This window comes from Phycodurus eques, chromosome 5, assembly GCF_024500275.1.
Source record: "Phycodurus eques isolate BA_2022a chromosome 5, UOR_Pequ_1.1, whole genome shotgun sequence".
NCBI classification, from domain to species: domain Eukaryota; kingdom Metazoa; phylum Chordata; class Actinopteri; order Syngnathiformes; family Syngnathidae; genus Phycodurus; species Phycodurus eques.
Genome location: NC_084529.1, coordinates 25,438,600 through 25,460,691, shown reverse-complemented (window position 1 = coordinate 25,460,691; position 22,092 = coordinate 25,438,600). Strand labels below are relative to the sequence as shown.

General features: G+C 39.3%; 1 protein-coding gene across 8 annotated transcripts in view; it reads right to left on the bottom strand.

The window, feature by feature from the left end:
- The window catches only part of plekha7a (pleckstrin homology domain containing, family A member 7a), a 115,885-nt gene extending 102,900 nt beyond the window's left edge, over positions 1–12,985 (bottom strand). For 4 of the 8 annotated variants that reach the window (XM_061678309.1, XM_061678312.1, XM_061678310.1 and 1 more), the window contains exons 1-3: positions 12,773–12,983; positions 12,537–12,613; positions 12,352–12,409 (exon numbers count right to left, since the gene is read on the bottom strand). In XM_061678309.1, coding sequence (XP_061534293.1) covers positions 12,352–12,409; positions 12,537–12,613; positions 12,773–12,855 — 218 coding nt within the window. In that variant the 5' untranslated portion in view covers positions 12,856–12,983. Of the gene's footprint in view, positions 1–12,351; positions 12,410–12,536; positions 12,614–12,772 lie in introns of those variants that run through there. The other 4 variants (XR_009768650.1, XM_061678323.1, XM_061678322.1 and 1 more) reach the window with 3 other exon arrangements.
- Between the last annotated feature and the right edge of the window lie 9,107 nt (positions 12,986–22,092).

Sequence of the window (22,092 nt, the reverse complement as noted above, 5' to 3'; positions counted from 1 at the left end):
TATTATTATTTTATTTGATGTTCATGCTTTTTTTTTTTTTTTTTTTTTTTTTTTTTTTAAATCAGAAAATACTCACCAGTTACTCTCTACTTGAGTAGTGTTTTCAGAGTACTTAGTCTTACTCTCATACTCATACAAGGACTATTTTTTACTTTTACTTGAGACATATTCTAAAGTAACAGTACTCTTACTTGATTACAATATTTGCCTCCTCTACCCACCTCTGGTCAACAAAGTTCATTTTTGAAGCACAATTCCACAAGACGGGTAACTTACTGAAAAGTGTTGGTGCTTAAAGTGCTGAGTGTTGGTTATGACCATCGGACAAATCAGGCTTTAAAATTCTTCACAAAGATTTTATCAATCGTTCTTTTCATCTTATCATCCACAGCTATTTCCACTCTAAATGTGATGGGCCGAGGCCACTCACCTAGGCCTCTCATGATAACACTTTCAGAGGGCTTTTTCCAGAAACTATCATGATAAACAATATTCTTTTTATGCCATTGTTATTATGATTACAGCATTATAAGTACATCCATTTTAAGATAAATTTACTTTCAATTCTCAAGAATATTGAACATTGGCATTGAAATGTAGAACAATAAATAAAATATCTTACATTCATGCAAAATATAAGCAAAGCAAAGCAAATTTATTTATATAGCGCATTGCATACACAAGGTAACTCAATGTGCTTTATATGATGAAAAGCATTTAAAAACAATGGATAAAAAACAGCTTAGAAACATTTAAATCGAAGAGGGGAAAAAAATAAAAACAAAAGTACAATTAAAAAAGCGTACATTGCAAGAAATATCTAAAAGTGGAAATACTCAAAGAATGAGAACATAATAAATAATAGAAATAAAACAGACTCAGGCTGGGTCACAAAAATTGTACTTAAACAAGTACTGCCTATCAAAAGTCTGCAGCATTTCTCGAAACGCTGGTTTCTCAACCTGTTGAACGACTATCTCTTTTGTTATAACAATTAATGCTATCTGTGAGCGTGCGCCATACAGTAACTTGTCACATTTATATTTGCATTGTTGGGGAAAGGCTTCCTTAACTGCAAGCTGGCGCGAAATGGAGGGCCCCTTAATGTCCCGCTGTGTTATTTGTTCCCTGCTGAAGAAATCTGGAGGGATCGTTGAGTTTTAAATGGACTTTGTCACATGGTTTGTTGTGCTGCCAGTTTTTCTTGCAACTTCATACAAATTCGACATGCCAGCTCATTGATGTTAGCGGGATCGCCGCGTTCATCTGGTTCAAATCCAAAATGTTCCCACACCATCGCTGTGGCATCAGGCTTGAGAATTAATTCAATTTATGCCGCTTAACTTTCTGTAATTGTACAGCTAGCCGTTGGAAAGCTTCAACTACGCTAAAGACGCTGCTGGCTACACCGTTTATTTGTTTGCGTGCATGTGTGTGTATCCTTCACACTTGAATTGTATATTTTATGAGATTACCTGGTACTTTCTTGACCTGTAAAAACATTTTACCGTGGAGTCCAAAATTGTGGCCTGCATTCTCCACTCAACCTTTCCAGAATTTTCTTTGGAATTCTTAAGAATTTCCTTGAGGATCAATAAATATATCAAACCTAACCCAACTTAACCCAAGCCAACACTTAGCCCAATGCTGTAACTGAGTCCTGCTGTATTTCTATTTCTGACGGGTATGTATACACAACAGTCGAAATGAAATGGGAATGTTATTTAACAAGGTTGTCAAAACAATCACTGTTCGTACAGACCTACAAAGACGACCGGCCAGCAGTTGGCAACATCACTCGTGCTAGCAACAATCGGTTTACAATAGGGGTGTCCCGATCCGATCTTTGAGATCAGAAAACGGTCAGATGTCAGCAAAAAAAAACAAGCATCGTTTATCCGACACTCCAGTTGAAGTTCACTGTAAAACTAAAACACACATAACAAAAGAATTACACCTATTGAATGTTGAAATACAACACGGACTTCGATTATTTCTTTGTTTTTGTTCATAAAAATCGCGAGATCAAAGCTAACACACAATGAATGAAAAACAACATTGACGAGCTAACGAAAAAAAGCATTGAAATTGCAGCACTTATACTGTATCTCACAAAATAATGGATATTGGTCCACAAACACTGTATAGCCACATACAAACAGGCACTATAACAATACTCTATGGTATATATTCTTCAAATTCTGTGAGAAACGAGTTATAATAACTATATTGGATTGTGACTTCTACTCTCGTTGTTACTGCAAGTCTGTATCTCATTGTGTGTATCACACTGCCCCTCAGAGCCCAAGACATGCACAGCAGGGACAGCGATTGTCAATAAAACTAAACCCGCTGCATCAAGAAGTTCAAAATTGTATTGCCGGATACTGACAGTAAAAAAAAAAAAAAAAAAAAAAAAATTAATTGAATTTTTTTATACATAAATATATAAAATATGTATAATTTGTATTTATTATTTATTGGGATTGGCGGCACGGTGTACGACTGATTAGCACATCTGCCTCACAGTTCGGAGGACCGGGGAACATATCCCTGTGTGGAGTTTGCATGTTCTCCCCATGCCTGCATGGGTTTTCCCCAGGCACTCTGGTTTCCTCCCACATCCCAAAAACATGCGTGCCACATTGATTGAAGACTTTAAATTGCCCCGCCTCTCGTCCGAAGATAGCTGGTATAGGCTCCAGCACGCCCGTGACCTTTGTGAGGCTAAGCGGTACAGAAAATGGATGGATGAATAGATTTGTTGGGAGTATTTTTCATGGTTTTCTCATTTATTTTTTATTTAATCTATTCAAACGTACATTCTTATTTTTTAAGTTACTTTATGTAACCCATTGGTTAATAATAAATGGGTCAGTTTTTCTCATACCTGCTGTTGCTGATTGTTGTTCTCTGTTTGAGTAATATCACTTCATCAAGCCTTTTCTAACAGTCGATACTGCAAAATAAGTAAAGTATGTATTATTGCTGATATCGGATCGGACCGATATCGGTATCGGCCAAAATTCAAGGCTGCAATATCAGTATCGGATCGAAAGTGTTGGCTTGGGACTAGTTTACAGGGATGTAACCATCAAAATTGTGGACGTCGTGTCCTCCAGGCCAAAGAGGAAAAGAACCATCCAGACTGTTATGGACACGAAGTTCAAAAGCCAGCATCTGTGATGGTATGGGGGTGTGTTAGTGCCAATGGCATGGGTAACTTACACATCTGTGAAGGCACCATTAACGCTGAAAGGTACATACAGGTTTTGGAGAAACATATGCTGCCATCCAAGCAACGTCTTTTTCATGGACGCCCCCGCTTATTTCAGCAAGACAATGCCAAACCACATTCTGCATGTGTTACAACAACGTGGCTTCGTAGTAAAAGAGTGCGGGTACGAGACTGGCCTGCCTGCAGTCCAGACCTGTCTCCCATTGAAAATGTGTGGCGCATTATGAAGCGTAAAATACGACAACGAAGACCCCGGACTGTTGAACAGCTGAAGCTGTACATCGAGCAGGAATGGGAAAGAATTCCACCTACGAAGCTTCAACAATTAGTGTCCTCAGTTCCCAAACGTTTATTGAATGTTGTTAAAAGAAAAGGTGATGTAACACAGTGGTAAACATGACCCTGTCCCATCTTTTTTGGAACGTGTTGCAGCCATAAAATTCTTCGTTAATGATTATTTGCTAAAAACAATAAAGTTTATCAGTTTGAACATTAAATATCTTGTCTTTATAGTGTATTCAATTAAATATAGGTCGAATATGATTTGCAAATCATTGTATTCTGTTTTTATTTATGTTTTACACAACGTCCCAACTTGGGGTTGTAGAAAAAAAGAGACCGAGCTACTTCATTTCAAAACAACTCTAACCTGTACAACTCAATTGAAAATAAACTGAAATTTTTTAGAGTTTGGTTGTGTCTCTTTATATGCCCTACGACTGAGTAGCGACCAGTCCAGAGTGTAATCTGCCTTTCAGACGAAGTCAGGTGGGATAGGCTCCAGTTTCCATGGATGGATGGATGGATGGATGGATGGATTTAGTGTGTGAACTCTTACCCTAAGAATTTAGCTCAGAAAAATACTACCGTGGTTGAGATGTCTGAAAAGCTAGGAACCAGGAGAGGAAATAGTTCACATATTAACTTCTCTTTTTTTTCCCCTTTTGTTTGTTTGTTTTGTTGTAGGTAAGCAGACACAGATGTTCTGCAGTTGTCACGCTCACAATTGTGATGAAATTTTTACTGGCGGATGAAACAGATGCCAGTATACAGATTTTATGTGAAGCACTGACTTTTTATTCCAAGCCAAACGCAGCACAAAGGTCAGACATTCTCTAGATGACTTCATTCACATCCCTGCAAAGCCTTTTCCCTAATGATCGCTGGAGGTATTAGAGCCCCTGTAGAACCGATCATACTATACGGCGTACCCTGAATAACCACCAGTCAGCCTTCCTGAGTTTAATTCAGATCCCCTGCAAGATTGGGAGGATTAATCCTGCCGCCTGAGGGCCAGGTTAAATATTCAGGACATTTTATTTTCAGGCTAACTTCAAAGACATGCACCAATGTGCGGTACTGAAACACCTAAAATGGCCTCGAAAAATATCACCTCTGTTTAGAAACAAATGTTGCTTCATGGCCATTTTCTCTATAATCTTGCTAATTCCATATCAATTGGGCTTGCTCTGAAACCCAAGGAGGAGCTAGCAGAAATCTGTGTACAGCTTTTGTGGAAGATTGGGCTCTATCTTGTGCCGGATATTTTATGAAATCATTACGGTTCTTGCTTTGCCACAAAGCATAATTTGACATTGGAGGTGTATTCCATCCATCCATCCATTTTCCGGACCGCTTTATCCTCACAAGGGTTGCGGGCGTGTTGGAGCCTATCCCAGCTATCTTCGAGCGAGAGGTGGGGTACACTCTGAACTGGTCGCCAGCCAATGGCAGTGCACATATAAACAAACAACCATTCGCGTACACATTCACACCTACGGGCAATTTCGAGTTGTCAATCAACCTACCATGCATGTTTTTGGGATGTGGGATGAAACCAGAGCGCCCGGAGAAAACCCACGCAGGCACAGGGAGAACATGCAAACTCCACACAGGCGGGGCCGGGATTTGAACCCCGGTCCCCATAACTGTGAGGCAGATGTGCTAACCAGTCAACCACCGTGCCGCTGAGGTGTATTTTTCCAGAAAAGAAACAATAAATAAATAAAAATAAAAATAAAAACGGATCTACTTTTGGAGCATATTGTAGTGTTTTAGAGCAGTTGTCCCCAACCACCAGTCCATGGACCGGTACCGGGCTGCCGAGAAAAAATTATATAATTTCTGTTGTATTGCAATTCGCGTGTCAGTGTGTTTTATTTTGAAAATTGACCGGATCTTCTCTGCCCTGCCGCAACAGCTGTGTGTTTCCATTGGCACGTCGAGACTGCACAGAACGCTTCCGTTTCTAGCCGGGTCGAACGAGCTGGCTAACGGCGGCAGAGCTCAAAGAATGAAATCATTTCATGAACTAATTCAGTTCATTACATTTACTGAAAAGATTTGTTCTTTTGAACGAAATCTTCCTGAACGCAATACCACATGATATCAGGAGTCCTACTTAAAATGCGGGTTTATCGCATAGTTAACTCTCACGCACAGTTAACTCTCACGCACAAAGTCCCCTCTAATACAGATACACTCGTAAGTTTCTGCTCGACACAGGCAGAACTACTTTTTTTGCCATTGAGCATACAAGTTTTGTTTGATGTTTGAGGCATACTTTTTTCCGGAAAAAGTTGTGGTACCTATTGGTGCAACGGTACCATTCTTTAGGGTCCATCTGGTGTCAGAGTTAGGGCTGCAATAATTATTTTAACTCATTCCCTGCCAATGCCGTCCAAAGACATCATTAAGACTCCATCTATTCCTTGCCAATGCCGTCTAAAGACAAACACGCTCCTTCAATCCTTGTTACATAAAAACATCATTTAGTCCCACTAGTTCACATTACAATGTAACATCTGTTGCCACTACTGATTTGAATTTTCCATTTCGTCCATCTTGCAATAATTCAACACCTGTGAGTGGAGCGTCTTTTAGGATTGCAAAGAAAAAAAGTGGTGTTTTTTTTTTTACCATTGCAAAACACATCATCAATAAAAAACTATTCTCTAGTAATCGTGTGTATTTTTTAAAACTTACAAGTTATGCATCCAGCAGACGTTTGACTCCCATTCCAGTACGCAGTGCTGACAAAAAAAAGGTAATTGAAATCTTTTTTTCTCCACGTCCCACGACAGCAATTTCAACAATGTATTTTTATAGTAATAGTTATATTTCTAAACTGCACAGGTTCTGCTTCAAGCAGAAGTAGTGACTGGTTTCAAGTAGAATGACAACCACACAAGATCCCACTCACTGCCAACAGAAGAATAAAATAAGATGTGGATAAAACCTTGCTAGATTTTATGCACAAGGTAATAAAAACTTGGACAAACGACCCATTCGTTCATGCATTTTTGTCTAATGTAAATTCTGTACATCATTATACTTGTAAATAAATTCTTTTTCTGTCAAAAGTACTTTCTCAGTGTTGTTTTATGTTCAGATGTTTGAGATGTTCACTCAAGGAAAAAAATATTGGGGTCAAAGTCGTTGTTCTGCATGTGTCTGCTTTCACAAAAAGGCTGTTTTCTCGGTTTTTTTTTTCCTTCCAGAAACAGATTTGGCTCAAAGTAGCCTGTATTTGACTGCTGATTACTAAAGAACGGTATAAGCTAGAGACAAACTTTTTTTTTCTGATGAAAGAAGAGAGTCTTATCTTTCATTTGGTGATTTTGGTGTGTACGTCATCATAGTACATAATATTTTGTGGGGCTTGGAAAATCAGTGAAATTGCTCGAAAATGCCTGGCAGTCTGGGTGTTCCCTGCTCAGGCAACGGCTGGCAGTGAATGAGTTAAAAACTCGAATAATTTGATTACAAAAGACATCAAAGCAAAATCTATGACTTGACACTCCCCAGTGATCATTTTTCCACACAGACTACTGGCACTACACACTCACGTAGAAATAAGTTGGTGCGATGGCACCCAGCCAGGAGGAAAGAGTTTGGTATTATTTTACAGTGCAAATATATATCCTACCACTGCTAGTTACAACGTAGTGTAATACCCTACAGGTGAACAAGAATCGACACAGCCGCTGGTGCACTTTCAATCGCTTTATTAAACGAACTGTAACAAAATAAACCTGTAATAAGCACATTCATACACTAGCTACAAAGCCACAAGTGATTCCCAGGGACTCAACGGGTAAGCAGTTAACAGCCAGCTGCTAACCTGAGCTCACAAGAGCCAACTCTACACTCCAATTTGCTAACTTCCACATCACTGACCAGGCCAGGCCCCTCCTTTTAAAGCCACACAGTTTCAAAGACACAAATAGTACAGTCTAGAACGTGAGGATGATGACCCCAGGTGGACAAAAATAATACCTGCACCTCACAAGCATATTTTGTATTGGTATTGTTGTCTCAATCATTCACTGACGTGGATGGTTATATTGGTCAACTGGAATCCAACTGTTTGCTTCCACAGACATATACTGTATCTGTCAGGTACGTAGTATGTGTCGTAGAAAGTATATGTCACGATCGTGAGAAACGATAAAGCAGTTCATAGAGTGAATGGCGAACGCGATGAAAAAAAGCCACTGACGTTCAACTCAAGCCATGCGGTGGGGGAGTCAGCGTCGCTCACATTGCTTTTATTAGTTGTATATCTATAAATAATGTTTTTGCCATCAAAATCTCTTTGTCTTGTTTTTGTCGTTTTCTAGTTTGAGGTGTCCCAAAAGCAAAAAATATTAGCATCAAAGACAGTTCTGCTTGACATGCTTCTTTTCACAACAAGATTATTGTTTCCTCCGCTTTTTTGTCAGAAACCTGTGTTTTTGGGGAAACAACCCATGTTGTACTGCTGATTATTGAAGAACGGAAAAAGCTAGAAAGACAATGGTAGGTTCGATGCTTATGTTGTCACAGAACACAACATTTTATGGGTCTTGAAAGATCAATCAAAACGCTCTGGCAATACAGGGAACCACTGAAAACGGCTGGCAGTGAACGAGTTAATAATGCAAATCAATTTGTATATAATTACTTGAATAATTGATTCTTAAATTATTCGATAGCGCCAGCCTTATGTTGCATGCTTTGGAATAGACCCAACATAATTCCAAGTTTTATTTGACGTTTTCCAGAGAAAACTCCAAATTGTACCGCTTTCAGGTCAAACTGAACCGCTCTTTGGGTCTCATCCTGCTCTGCCCAGGAAACTGTGAAATCCAAGTTTTAGTCGATGCTTTAGGCATATTTGATCACAAAAAAAAGTCTAAATCGTACCATGAAATAGTGTTGTTTATTGGTTGCATTGAGAAAGAAGGCAAGAAAATCCTAACATTCTAAACAAATGGGGTACTTGGTCACTAACTGAATATTAAACTTTAGTAACAAATCTGTATTCAGCTATAAAAAAAAATGGAAAGACCTCCAAAATAAAAAGCGATGTCCATCTACACTCTGGAAAGAAATGTCACTAATTTTGCATTTCGTATCTGAACAGGATGTGTGTGAAAAAAGAATAGTGTAAAAATTCCTATCGGATAAGAACGGTGAATAGATTCATTCTCGTCTTCAAGTTCAGAGTAAATGGGGAGAGATTTAAGAGGAGACCTTTTAAGTTTATTTTATCTTTCGTTTTGGCCATTATGAAGCAATCAAAAGAAGAATGCGTTCCGACAAAGTACCGCGCACACACACACACACACACACGCACACACACAACTGTTGATAAATCATTAGCCAGTGGTGCTGCTTCGAGATTTCAGAGTGTGTACAGTGAGTCAACTATGACTCATCGTTCTGTCTCGTCTAACCTTCTGACGCTTTAGGTGCTGACATTTACATTCCATTTTTGTAAGACTTTTGGTTCAGAATATTCTTCCTAACTTGTAAAAAAAAAAAAAAAAAAAAAAAAAGAAGTTCCTACAACACAGGTTTTTCTGCACTCGGTCTTTGCCAGCTGTGGCCATGTGAAGCCCTTTGAGACTCTTGTGATTAGGGCTATAAAAATAAATTTGACTTGACCAATAATCAGCCCAAATTTGAGCTCCCCCCCACCTAAAATTAATGTTTTTGCAATGTGGAAGGAATCCGGAGCACCTCGAGAAAACTTCCTCCACCAATTCCACACGAGAGGACCCTGAGCTGAGATTTGAACCCTGAACACTGAACCCCTCGACTGTAAGACAGACTTCCAAAGCACTACTTCACTCTGCTACCTTTCCTTTACTTCCTATGGAAGAAAATTGTTGCAGTGTCCAAAAACAACATGATGTTCAACCAGTTCCAATATAGGGCAGCATGGTGTGTAATGGTTAGCACTTCTGCCTCACAGTCAGGAGATCTGAGTTTGAATCTCAACTGGAACATCTCTGTGTGGCGTTTGCGTGTTCTTGTGTTTTGTCAGGCTTTCTCCAGCATTCCAAAACATGCATGTCCGGTTCATTGAATACTCTCAATTCTCCAGAGGTGTGAATGTGGGTTTGAATGGTTGATTGTCTATATATGCAATCTCCACTGTAATTCATTTACAAAAAAAAAAAGGCGTTTGTCCTTTAAAAATTGTTAACTGGTCCCTGGCTAAAGATTCATTAATGATCCACACCGTTCATCCTGCTTGTTACCCGACATGGCAGGGCTGGCTATTAATTGACTATGGCAGTTCAAAGTCTACCGGACGAGTCGGAAGGCTAAAGTGTGACAAATACGACAGTGTATTGCGCAGGAGTCGACGCAGCTCATTAAAAATACAACACAGACCACAAAGTGGATGTCGATATAGCATTTAGGATTTACCCTTTCACTTTGTCTCTCAAAAAAAAAAATAGCCCAATGAAAGGTGTCAACACCCACATTTTGCACAGCTTGCTTGGCTTCTGATTTTGTCCATCATCTGCTTCCTTCATGAATGATTCATTGTGAACCTGAACAAATCAGAGGTAGTCGGATTCTTTTAAATGTATATGCTTGTTGTGTTCATATTGTCAGTACATTATTTGTAATATAATTGTTTTATTGCATTTCTTTTTGTATTCAAGTTTATATTTATCTATTTAATTCTTAATATTTCATTAATATACAGCTCTTGTATTAAATATCCATTGTGTGTTCAGTCGTACCTAATCTTGTGGCCAAATTATTTACATTTGTTATAATTTCATTGAATTTCTCATTTTTCCCCATTTTATTAAAAAAATAATCCATCATTAACATTGGGTGAATTTTTGGATACAGCTCTTGTACTTGATCTCTGTAATGTGTTTAAGAATACCTAATATTCTGGACTTTAATTTCAAGCTCTCTTTACTATCCTTTTGTAACATCTAAATTATTTCTACAGTTTAGGTGTGCCTAATGTTGTAGCCAATATAATTTGATTAAATTGAATTAAACTAAATTGTATTTAACTTTATTTCATTATAAATGTAGGCATAGTTTTATCGGCTCTCTTGTACTCGATGTGCTACTGTGTACTTAATGTTGTGGCTAGTTTAATTAAATTTGATGTAATTTAAGTATATTTTTGTCAATTTGTAAGCTGAATTTTGGGATACATCTCTTGTAGTGGACCTTTGTAGTGTGTTCAAGTGGAGCTAATGTTTTGTATTCCATCCATTTTATTTAACATTAATCTATTTAACATTAATCCAGCATTAATATAATTTTGTAACATCAAAATTCTTACCGCGCTTGTGTGTTCAGGTGTACCTAATGTGGCCAATTTTATTGTCTTTTATCGATCAATTGTTGCATACAGCTCTTGTACGGGATCTCCGTGGTGTGTTCAGGTGTACCTAATGTTGTGGCTGGTTCGCCTAAATAACTTTGAAATCAATGAACTAACTCCCATGATTCTTAGCGAGTGACACTGTGCTGATAAACAGTGACACAATGTTGGTCTGCCTGCTGGCTATTTGCTGGCATATTTGTGTGTGTGTGTGTGTGTGTGTGTGTGTGTCCCGCGGGTGAAGTTTACTTTGCTTGGACTTGTTGAATAACCACCTGTATGACAACCTCCCCCCCCAACCCCCCCAACCCATTCCTCCACAGTAACATACCTCTGTGTGCTGTGTGTGTGTGTAGTTAGTTATTGGCCAGGGTGTTTGTCTTACAACGTTGTACATTAAACTAAATAATGCTCTTTGTACTGACACTGTCAGAGAGCTATTTATTTAACAATGTTGACTGTACAGCAACAAATTTGGGAATTAAATGTTTACAACAAGACATTACTTGCGCAGGTGTACCTAACGTTGTGGCCAGTGAGTGTTAACTATGCAAGAACCTTCCCCAAATTGGGACAAATGCTGTCAATACAAACTTAAAATATGTTTGTCATGCGCTTAGTGACAGAGCGTCGAAAGCCGTTTGCATTAAATGTGCCACAGGTGATGTTTCGCCTGTGGCTTGTGTCACCACTGCAGGCGACTTGCATCGTTTGAATACTGACATATTTCCGGGCCGAGGCAACCAAATATCTTCTTCGCTGATGCCAAATACCAAGGTGGGAAAATGTGTCGCTAAAACACTGCTGACACACTGTAGCACTAGCCATTAGGGGTCGTACGGGCTAGTCGTCTTGTTCAGTGGTTCTCAAACTTTTTACTCAAAGTACCACCGAAAAAAGTACTTAGCACTCCATCATGACCAAATTGAAAAGACAGTAGCATAGTAAGCCTAAGTGTTCATTTACAACAAGGCAGAGGTTTTATTACTTCAATTTATATGTAATGTTATTGTAAGCAGCTGTGACATTATGCAAAGTTTGAACACTAACAATGTGCTTAAAAATGGGAAAAACATTTTTACCTCAATAAATATGAATAGAAGCAAGTTAAACAACAAAAAAATGTATTGTAAAAAATGTTGGACAAAAATAATGAAATATGACAGAAATATTTGATGATTAAAAACTCAAATAGTGGGCAAAATGAGGGGAAAAACACGACATTTATATGAACAAAATATTGCAAGATGAACAACACAAAACTATAGAGAAAAGGTATAATATTCCACGGAAAATACATTACACGCCAAAAAGGCAAATGGAGCTCTCTCTTGTATTGGTGTCCCTGAGTGTTCCACCAGAGTAGCAACAAATGTGCTCCTGGCTTTACCGAGCAGCAGCCATTACTGAAGCGTTAAGCTAACTTGACGCAGGTGACGCGTTCAGCAACACTTCACAACAAAACTTATTCCGCACTTACTCGATAAAGTAGCTCGCTCCTTCGTCCGTGAAGCCTTCCTCCCATCCTTTGGGCAGGTCTGAAAAGATTCCCCCCCACCAAAAAAAAAAAAAAAAACAAAAAAACAAACAAAAAAAACTTGAAAGTTGAAAGCCGAGTCGTGTCGAGTCGAACCGGGCCAACCGGGGCTAAAGGAGCTAGCCTACCTGAGCGGATCATATGTCCCGAGTTGACCGGCTCGGCGGAGCGGGGGTGCAGCCAGGTGGTTTCCCGCGTACGGTCGCTTGTTCCCGTACACACAAACACGCACAGGAGACGGGTGGAGGAAGGAAGGCGGCGAGTGAGCAGGGGGAGGCAGGGGGGGGGGAGGGGAAAAAACACCTGTTACACCGAAGCGAACAGCAAAAATGAGCGAAAAGGTAACGGAAGGGAGCTCACTCACTTGATGAAGAAGACCCTCCCGTCCCCGCACACGCCGTACGTCCAGTGTTCGGGCAGGGAGTCCCGGTCCAGAGGCGCCGCCATGATCCGCTTGTCCTAGTTCATCTCTCGGTTGAGTCTCCCCGGGGAGACGCGATCACTCAGAATGGACCGGCGCTGCCTTCATGGACGCCCGCGAGAGGCGGACATTGGACCACTCATCGTGGGAGAGGGAGCTGATGACTCACAGCTAAGGAGTAATGTCTCAACCTGAGGATTGATATGAGAAAATTATCATCTAACCTACATCCACCTCCTATCGGTACAGCAGCAGAATACATTAGTCGTGCAAATTCAATTCATTTGAGGAAAAAAAGAAATATTTAGTTTTAAGTGATTTTAAAAAAAAGAGTTAAAAATCACATTTGAGCATTGAGAATTATTATATTTGTAAATTTGTAATGAATTGTCCCTCAAATTTACAAAAAAAGTATTCAAAAATACTAAAAGGTTAGAAATATATTAGACAACAACACAAAATTATCAGACAAAAATAAAAACAATATTTAAAAATATATATAAAAATACAGCGGCACGGTGAGCGACTGGTAAGAGCGTCAGCTTCACAGTTCTGAGGACTCGGGTTCAATCCCCGGCCCCGACTGTGTGGAGTTTGCATGTTCTGCGTGGGTTTTCTCCGGGCACTCCGGTTTCCTCCCACATCCCAAAAACATGCATAAATTGGAGACTCTAAATTGCCCGTAGGTGTGCATGTGAGTGCGAATGGTTGTTTGTTTGTATGTGCCCTGCGATTGGCTGGCAACCGGTTCAGGGTTAACCCCGCCTCCTGCCCGATGACAGCTGGGATAGGCTCCAGCACGCCCGTGACCCTAGTGAGGATAAGCGGCTCAGAAAATGGATGGATGGATATAAAAATACGATTAGATGAACAATTTGAAAAATAGACAAAAACAAAAAACATTGGAATTTTTTTAGACAGCAATTCAAAAAAAAAAAATATATATATATATATATATATATATATATATATATATATATATAAACAATTACAAAAAGATTAGATTACAAATACATTATAAAACTAGTAGACAAAAATATTATAAAATATATTAGACCAAAAAACAATGCTCAAATACAAAAATAGCAACAACAAAAAATAGATGAAAAGTACTGAAATATATGAGACAAAAACAACAACAAAATGTAGACAAAAATTCAAAACATATTAGATGGAAGAATTCAAAAATATTATATGGAAAAATACAAAAATATTGAAAAAAATGGAAAAAAGAAGATTAATCAAATTAAAAGATTAGAACAATATTAGATAGAAATATTTCGAAAATAGATGGTAAAATTAAAAAAAATGGAAAAGATATTTGAAAAAATACAAAAAGAATTGATGAAAAATACAATAACATAAGCAAATATCTGACATACACACTGGACAAAAATAATAATAAAATAAAGCAATATAAGCCAAAGATATTTGGAAAAATCCCAAAAATTAGGAAACAACAATACGAACTATTAGATAATAACAATAAAAGTATTACAAAATATGATTTGAAAATTTAGAATTATTAGAATGTAATATATTATTATTACACAAAAATATTGGGTAAAATATGAAATATATAAATATGTATTATTCACATAAAAGTCTGAATTGTTGTCTTAAAAATCTAGATATAGCACGTTATACATACAATTCCATACAAATTAAAGGTTAAGTGGTTTGTTATTGGCAGCGCGATGGAAAGCGGTTATAGCACATCTCCCTTCCAGTTGTGAGGTCCAGGGTTGGAATCTTGGCTCTGGCCTTCCCGTGCTTGGTGGGTTTTCTTCGGGTACTCTGGCTTCCTCCCACATTCCATAAACATGCACGTTAGTGTCATCGAAAACTCTAAATTGTCCATAGGTGTGAATGTGAGTGTGAATGGTTGGTTGTCTATATGTGGCCTGCGATTGGCTGGCGACCAGTCCAGTGTGTACGCCGCCTCCATGAAGGTTTGGGTGGGCTAAGGACCCTGTAACAGAATCTCCCCCCAAATTCTACAGCAAATTCAACATAAACTTAAAAGTTGCGTATGGGCTTGTTGGTTGTTGTGTTCTGACCTCTGCATGCTGCAAACGTCTCATTCTTGCTCTTCCTCAGTCGTTCATTAAGACAAACAAGACAGACGCACAAACACGTTTACACGTGCGCGGTGCGTTCGCAGTCACTCATCAGGAGCACGGAGCTCATCGGAATCCCCTTTTGCATCCTAGAGGAGACGCGTGGTGGCGTGTTTGTGACAACACCCGCTGCCGCCCTGTCATGTTCCAATCTGCTGTGGACACAAAAAGAAAATAATAATAATTTTCCAACACTTTCATTCCCAATGTGTTGGGGAAAAAAAACATTCTGGACATGTTCCAGGTCCCATTTAGTGAGATTTCCTAAGGTGAGCACATTTTCCAGGTCTTTTGTGTGCTTATCTCAAAAAGTCCTTTTGCTTTGCAGCACTTTTTTGTTTTAGGAAGCATGAAAAAAACCTCCCGACGAGGCAGGTTGAGGCAAGGGCGCGCAGAGGTTGGATCTCTCTTGTGTTTGCAGAGAATTTGTGTGGACAGATAAAGTGTTCCCCAGGAAGAGAGAATAATGGAAGGCATTCCCGGGCAAGTGCTGAGATCACCGCATGCTCCGCTTCTGTTTTGATGAAGCTGTTATAGTCGTGAGAACGCGAGTAGGGAGTGTTTGGGTTTGTTGTTCTATTCCAAAAAATTAAAAATAAACGTGGAGACGTGCAGCAAGAACGTAGGCAGACATGACGTGCACAATATTGGGGAGCGACCACATGACAGCGTCGACAGGAATGCTAATCGTTGATAAAGACATAACGAAAGATCCAAGTCAGACTGGGCATAACAAATAAGTCGCGAAGCTCCCCGGAGCATAAATCTGGACACAACATTGTGGAGCAACCACACCATCATTAAGACGCCACCTCCATGTTGCGTAAGATCAGAAGATTGAGCAGAGCCACTAAGGACGCAAACAATGTTGTGAAGCGACTACCTGTCAGAGTCTACAAGAACACTCGTCATTGCTAAAGACACTGTCCTCACATACTTTAAGATCCAAGGCAGACTGGACGGAACAAATAAATGGCGTAGTTCCCCAGAACATAAATGTGGACACACACACAGCAAATTGTGAGCATCCACAGGTTAGAGTCTCCCGGACAGCTAAGACTCATCAACTCATCGCCACAGAATATGAGATGCAAGGCAGTATGGGCGTATTAACTAAATAAGACAGTAAAACCCTATTCATCACGAGGTTATAGTGTATAATATGTGAATATCCACGATATAGAGAGACCATGTTAAAAAAAACAAAAAACATTTCTGGTTTTATCCTTCTGCATTCAATGTTTTTAAAACACACTATTTAAATACATTGGAAGCGTATTTGAACACACACTGAAATTGCATACATACATATTTACTCTAATTTGCAAAGGTTGAATCGAGGCAACTGGACACTTGTTTGTTTGTTGAAGAGGTTTTGACTTAAATCACATAAGATACCGATGCATTCCAAACCCGGCAACACCCTCAGACAAAAGTCCGTTCTCCCCAAGGACAAAATCCCGAGACTCAACAAAGTTGGTTATGTCGTGTAGTGTCACAGTCTGTCGGCCCCGGTCAGCCACACCCATTTAAGGTTTTTGCAGGTTTGGACTCACTCATTGTCATATTGTTGGACACTCATCAATGCAAGACTAGCCTGTAAATCCTCTCCGCCTTCCGCCTGCGACCACGAGTACTGCCTCAGCGCATTTGTTTGCCTGTCCCCATCACCGTTAGGAATTCTGCTACAAAGACAACCAAGCGGGAGTTTCCCCGTCCTGCTCCCTGCGGCTTACGGAGCATTGCATGACTTTGCCCCAAGACCAATTCCCAATCTTCAAATGTCGACTTTGGAGTTAACTGCTCTGTATCCGAGCTTTGAAGTGATCTGGAGTACTATGACATCAACACTGGAGAGACTAAGCAACCCTTACAAAAACGCATGGCACATGGGAGGGCGGTTTCTTCAGGTCTGAAGTCGGCGTTTGTTTTTGGTTTTTTTGCATTTCAGAAAGAAATGACATTCCTTTGGGGATAACAATGTCCGAATTCTGGATAGGGAGGAATGCTGGTTGGAAAGAGCTGTGAAAGAAGCCATCGATGTGTAACTACGAAGGCTCTCTCGATCACCTATCGTCTGCTTCCAACCATCTCCTGACATGTTTCCCCCAAAGATTGTCTTATTCCAAAGTGAGTGGCCTCCAGCCACGCAAATGACCGGTTTGTATGCAGGATGGTCGCTTACTAGCCACGCCTGGCAACAATAACGACAACAACCCAACGGTGACCACCTCCTGGGGACACACCCATCACAAAGGCAAAAATGGGACTCGCCACATTGAATCGAAGGTGAAACATCTTCCGCACACACAAAAAAATAGCAGTCCAGCTGCCTCCATTCAACAGTTGCGGATGCCCGTAGCCTGAATGACTGGGAATCTACACAGACAGATGTACGTATTGTGGTGTCTGTGTAAAGTGCCTGCATGTCCCTTTAAGTGGCGGGTCCGGGTGGGGCGGCGCGTGACGTCGGCAAGTCAGCGTGTGAGTGTTTGGGTGTGAGCTGAGGCGGACAAAAGCTCCCGCGTCAGTGTCCTCATTGTGTTTATGTGTTTTACTGTTCTCCTGGCATTCAATGAATTTAAACTTAAAAGTGTGGCTCTCCTTTCCCACATGTGAGCACATCACAGGAAGTAAAAAAAAAAATAAAAAAAAAAGATTGTTTAAAGAATATAGTGGGGTAACACAACATTGTGTGGAGAGTCTACAAAGACTTGAATTGTTCAGGTTGGAACAAAGTCTGTGTTTGTTTGTTTCTCTCAAGAAAATGCAGCCAGTGTATGAAAACGGTGACGGGAAAACCAGACTCACATGGGAACTCACACAAGGTGAAGGATTCCGGAGATGGATTTCAAGGCCAACCCGCCCCTCCCCCTCTAATCTCACTCCCTCCTCCTCCCACTCCAAACACTGAGGGTCCTTTTTGTGCACACGTGCAGCCCGGGGCAAAAGTGCACCAATATGTCAGCCAAACATTCACATTGTTTCAAGTGAGACGGAACAGAAGTGGGAGCAACTTACAAGCATAAACTACGTTTAGCACTTGTAAAGGGGGCTGAGAAGTGTAACAGACCCTGTCCAATTATGTGACAGAGGCTTTATGTGCATACAGTTGGAACAATCGACGTCAATGTTATGTTTTTTGGTGTGTGTTTTCCAGTATCTCATATTTATTGTCTAATATATGCAAATCTTTGTAACGTTTGTACTTCAATGGGTTTAACATTTTGCCATGTTTACTAATATTTTTTTAGCATTTTGGTATTTTTTCTGTTTTTCTATCTTTTTGTGTTTGTCTCATTTTTATTTAGAATATTATTGTATTTTTTGTCTTTCTTCCCAATATTCTGTTTTTCATCTGTTTTTCTAGTCTGTGTATTTTTGTCTAATATTCTTGTATTTTTCTTTTTTTTTTGTTAGTAGTTATATAGACATTTCTTTTAGCAATATTGTGATAATATTGACAATTGTATAGGCTTTTTTCCCTAAAACCTTTGTTTAAATAAATAAAGAAATACATAAATAAATACCTTAAAAGTGAACTTAAACTTTACAATTGCAAGGAATTGCAATTGCATTTTAAAAAATAAATTAGGACTTATTCATTTCTACATTTTCAACTAGAAAAATACCATTTAAGATTTAAAAAGCTTAAAAAAAAAGAAAACATAGATTCATCTGAATTACAAAATTACACACGAATACAAAATAAACAAAAACACCTGCAAATATATATTTTTTAAAAAGTAATAAATTAAGTTAAAAAATTAAGACAAAACCAAGTCAATCAATAAACATGTATAGATGAAAACATACAAAGATGAATGAATCAATCAATTAATCCTCTCCATTGTTGTAAATATTGCCAGGACATCCAGGGAGGCTGAGGGCTTGTGTTTTTTATTTATTTGGTTGAATCCATGTGGTGCTTGGCAGAGCAGCAACAAGCAAACAAGCAGAAGACGAAGAAGAAAGAAGAAAAAAGTGAGTGTAAGGCTCACACTACTCGAAACACAAAAACATCTCTTTGGCCCTGTGCCGCCGCCGCCGCCGCCGCGCCGCACATTGTATCTTCTCTTGTGCAAATGAGGGTTAAATCATGCATGGCTGTGCGCCATGCTTCAACTGACTGCTGCTTGCAGGCCTCGCTCACGCTCCCTTCCTTCTTCTTCCATTTAAACCCACTGAGCACAAACTTTTAAGTCTGCAAAGTGCCCGAAAGACACCTGCACACTCTAATCAAAGACAATACAGGAGCCGGACTGTGTTTCTTTATTATTGTGCTTGGAGTTTGCAATTATGTACAACTGTTCTTCCTAATATTTTGGTCATTTATCTAACAGGAGACGGTCAAAATATTAGCAACATCTCTCAGTATGCAAATGTACCCCACTGCAAACTAGAAGCACAATAATTACAAAATTGTTAAATAATTAACTTTTTGACAGTGTCGCATTATTTAATGTCTACATTAAGTACAACATCAAAGCTTTTACTATAACTTACACACAAGTAAATGTTTTTTTATTACAGTTTAAAATGCACTATAATGTTTAATATAATATTACAATTACATCACTATACTATTCTATATATTCAGGCATTATGATATAATATTAAATAAAATGTTTATTATTGATTGATATGACTTTATTTACAATTGTATCTAAACTAAATGTAGTCAATATTTAAATGATATTCCAAATAGGCAAAACATCATTCTATACTATAATCTAAAATAACATGTTTTTATTATTGATTAATATCACTTTATTTACTTTTACATGCACTATAATTAGTTTTATAGTATAATTATAATTGATTTCAGGCCATTCGAATTTCTCGAGCTTATCTACGTCACTAGCGAAGCTCTCCGCCTACCCGAGCCAGTGCTGTCAACATAAACACGTGTGCTCTCACAAGTGGGTCTTCTACATGGAGGCAACCAAACAGAGGAAAGGGGGTGGTCTTAGCCAAATATGGACAAAGCGGATTCAAAAATGGGTCAAACAGAAGTAGCTGTCAGAGGGGCCTTTTTTGGACACGTGTACAACAAAACCAAGGTGCTTTTTTAATGTGAAATTGACACTCTTATACTAAGTCCATGTTAGAGAGTCACTCTATGGCGGTCTAAATAGACAAAATATGGGAGCGTTAATTAATGTTTCTTTTGTTTATTTTACAGTTGTAATGCAATTTGTCTCCCTCTATAGGTGGTCACTGTGTACTACAACAAGGTACATAAACAGCCTGTCTTGGTTGCTGCAGTTATGTAAATGAGGATTTGCAATTTCGTCATGTGCTTTATTACGGAAGCGTATTGCGTTCACTTGGATTAAAAAAAACTCCTGTTTTTCTGAGTAATTTTTATGAGGGCTTTGTTTTTTTTAAATATTTTTTTCTGTTATTCTGACTAATTATTTTTCTCACTTTTTCTGTCTATTTTCCGTTACAGAAAAACTGAGAAAAATAATTAGTCAGAAAAACTGAAAACAATTCTCAGGAAAACTGAAAAAAAATATTCAAATAAACGAAGCCCTCAAAAAATTACTCAGAAAAACAGGAGCTTTTTTTGTTTTTATCCAAGTGAAAGCAATACCCTTCCGTACTTTATGACCCAGCAGTGTAGTCCTACATATCATTTCTAGAGGGCGTGTCATTTCTACTTCCGGTAGCTCAAAGCATGCTGCAGTGCATGTCTTCACCGCATGAGGACGGCAGAACACATTTTGACAGTTCAAAACTCTTTTAAAAAAAAAAATAAAAAAAAAAAACTCTGACATTGATTACTACCTGAGATGGTACAAAATCCATCCATCCATCCATTTTCTGAGCCGCTTCTCCTCACAAGGGTCGCGGGCGTGCTGGAGCCTATCCCAGCCATCATCGGGCAGGAGGCGGGGTACACCCTGAACTGGTTGCCAGCCAATCGCAGGGCACATACAAACATACAACCATTCGCACTCACATTCACACCTACAGGCAATTTAGAGTTGTCAATTCACCGAGCATACATGTCCCTGGAAATGACCCCTAACATGACCGGTTCAAACCAAAATGTCAGACTTTGTGTGTCTTTTCAGGCATGGCTTCTTGAGACTTTTTGGGTGGGTCTACTCATGATAGATGTCTACAAAAATCCATGTTGCTAAGGGAAACTGGTTCGGGGGCTTAAATTTTCCACAAATTTTGAAGTACTGGAAATGGCCAAAATGACCCAAAAATGCCAAATTCATGCCAAAATGGTGGACTTACCGTGTCTTTTCCGCCATGGCTTCTTGAAACTTTTCGGTGGGTCCACCCATGATTGATATGTTTACAAAATTCCATGTTTGCTAAGTGAAACTGGCTTCAAGGGCCTAATGTTTTTTTCACCAATGCTGGGGTGCTGGAAATGCCCAAAACGATCCAAAAAGGGCAACTTCAAACCAAAATGTCCGACTTTTGTGTGTTTTCAGGCATGGCTTCTTGAGACTTTTTTTATGGGTCAACTCATGATAGACACACCTACCAAATTTCATGTCGCTACGTGTCCTTTCCTATAATTCTGATACGCCTTATCTTTGTTTGAGACAGCTCAGCGTACTGCAAGCAGGTTGCATCATCGGCTAATTGCCACCCTGGAGGTTGGGCGAGAGAGCACCATCCTCTTCATCATCATCATTTTCAAGATCATCATCGTAATCATCATCATCCACATGTGCTGCAATCACCTGCAATCCTTTCCACCCTGCTGCCGGTTGCCTAGCGACCGTGAGAGGCGCAAAAATGAAAGTGTCATTTATTTGTATTAATAATTCATGATACAGTACATCAACATATGAATACTAAACCCAATGACAACAGGATTGATGTTATAATTAATAGGAACAAGCTACATGTGTGTCAGTGACACCAATTAGGATCACTGCACCCCCCCCCCCCGGGGACAAATAATAGGCATGTGTGTGAGTGCTCGTTTTCCATTTATGCGTGGCATAGAATTGCAGCGACGTGTTTCTTCATGGGGACATTTTGGCCGGTGTCTGTAGGCCTTGGTACACACAAAGGCGAGTGTGGCAGTGAGCGTGTATGCTTTTGTTTCTGTCTGTGTGATGCAACGCTTGCCTCAGTCAAAAAACAAACTTCAAGTTGTTAAGCTTA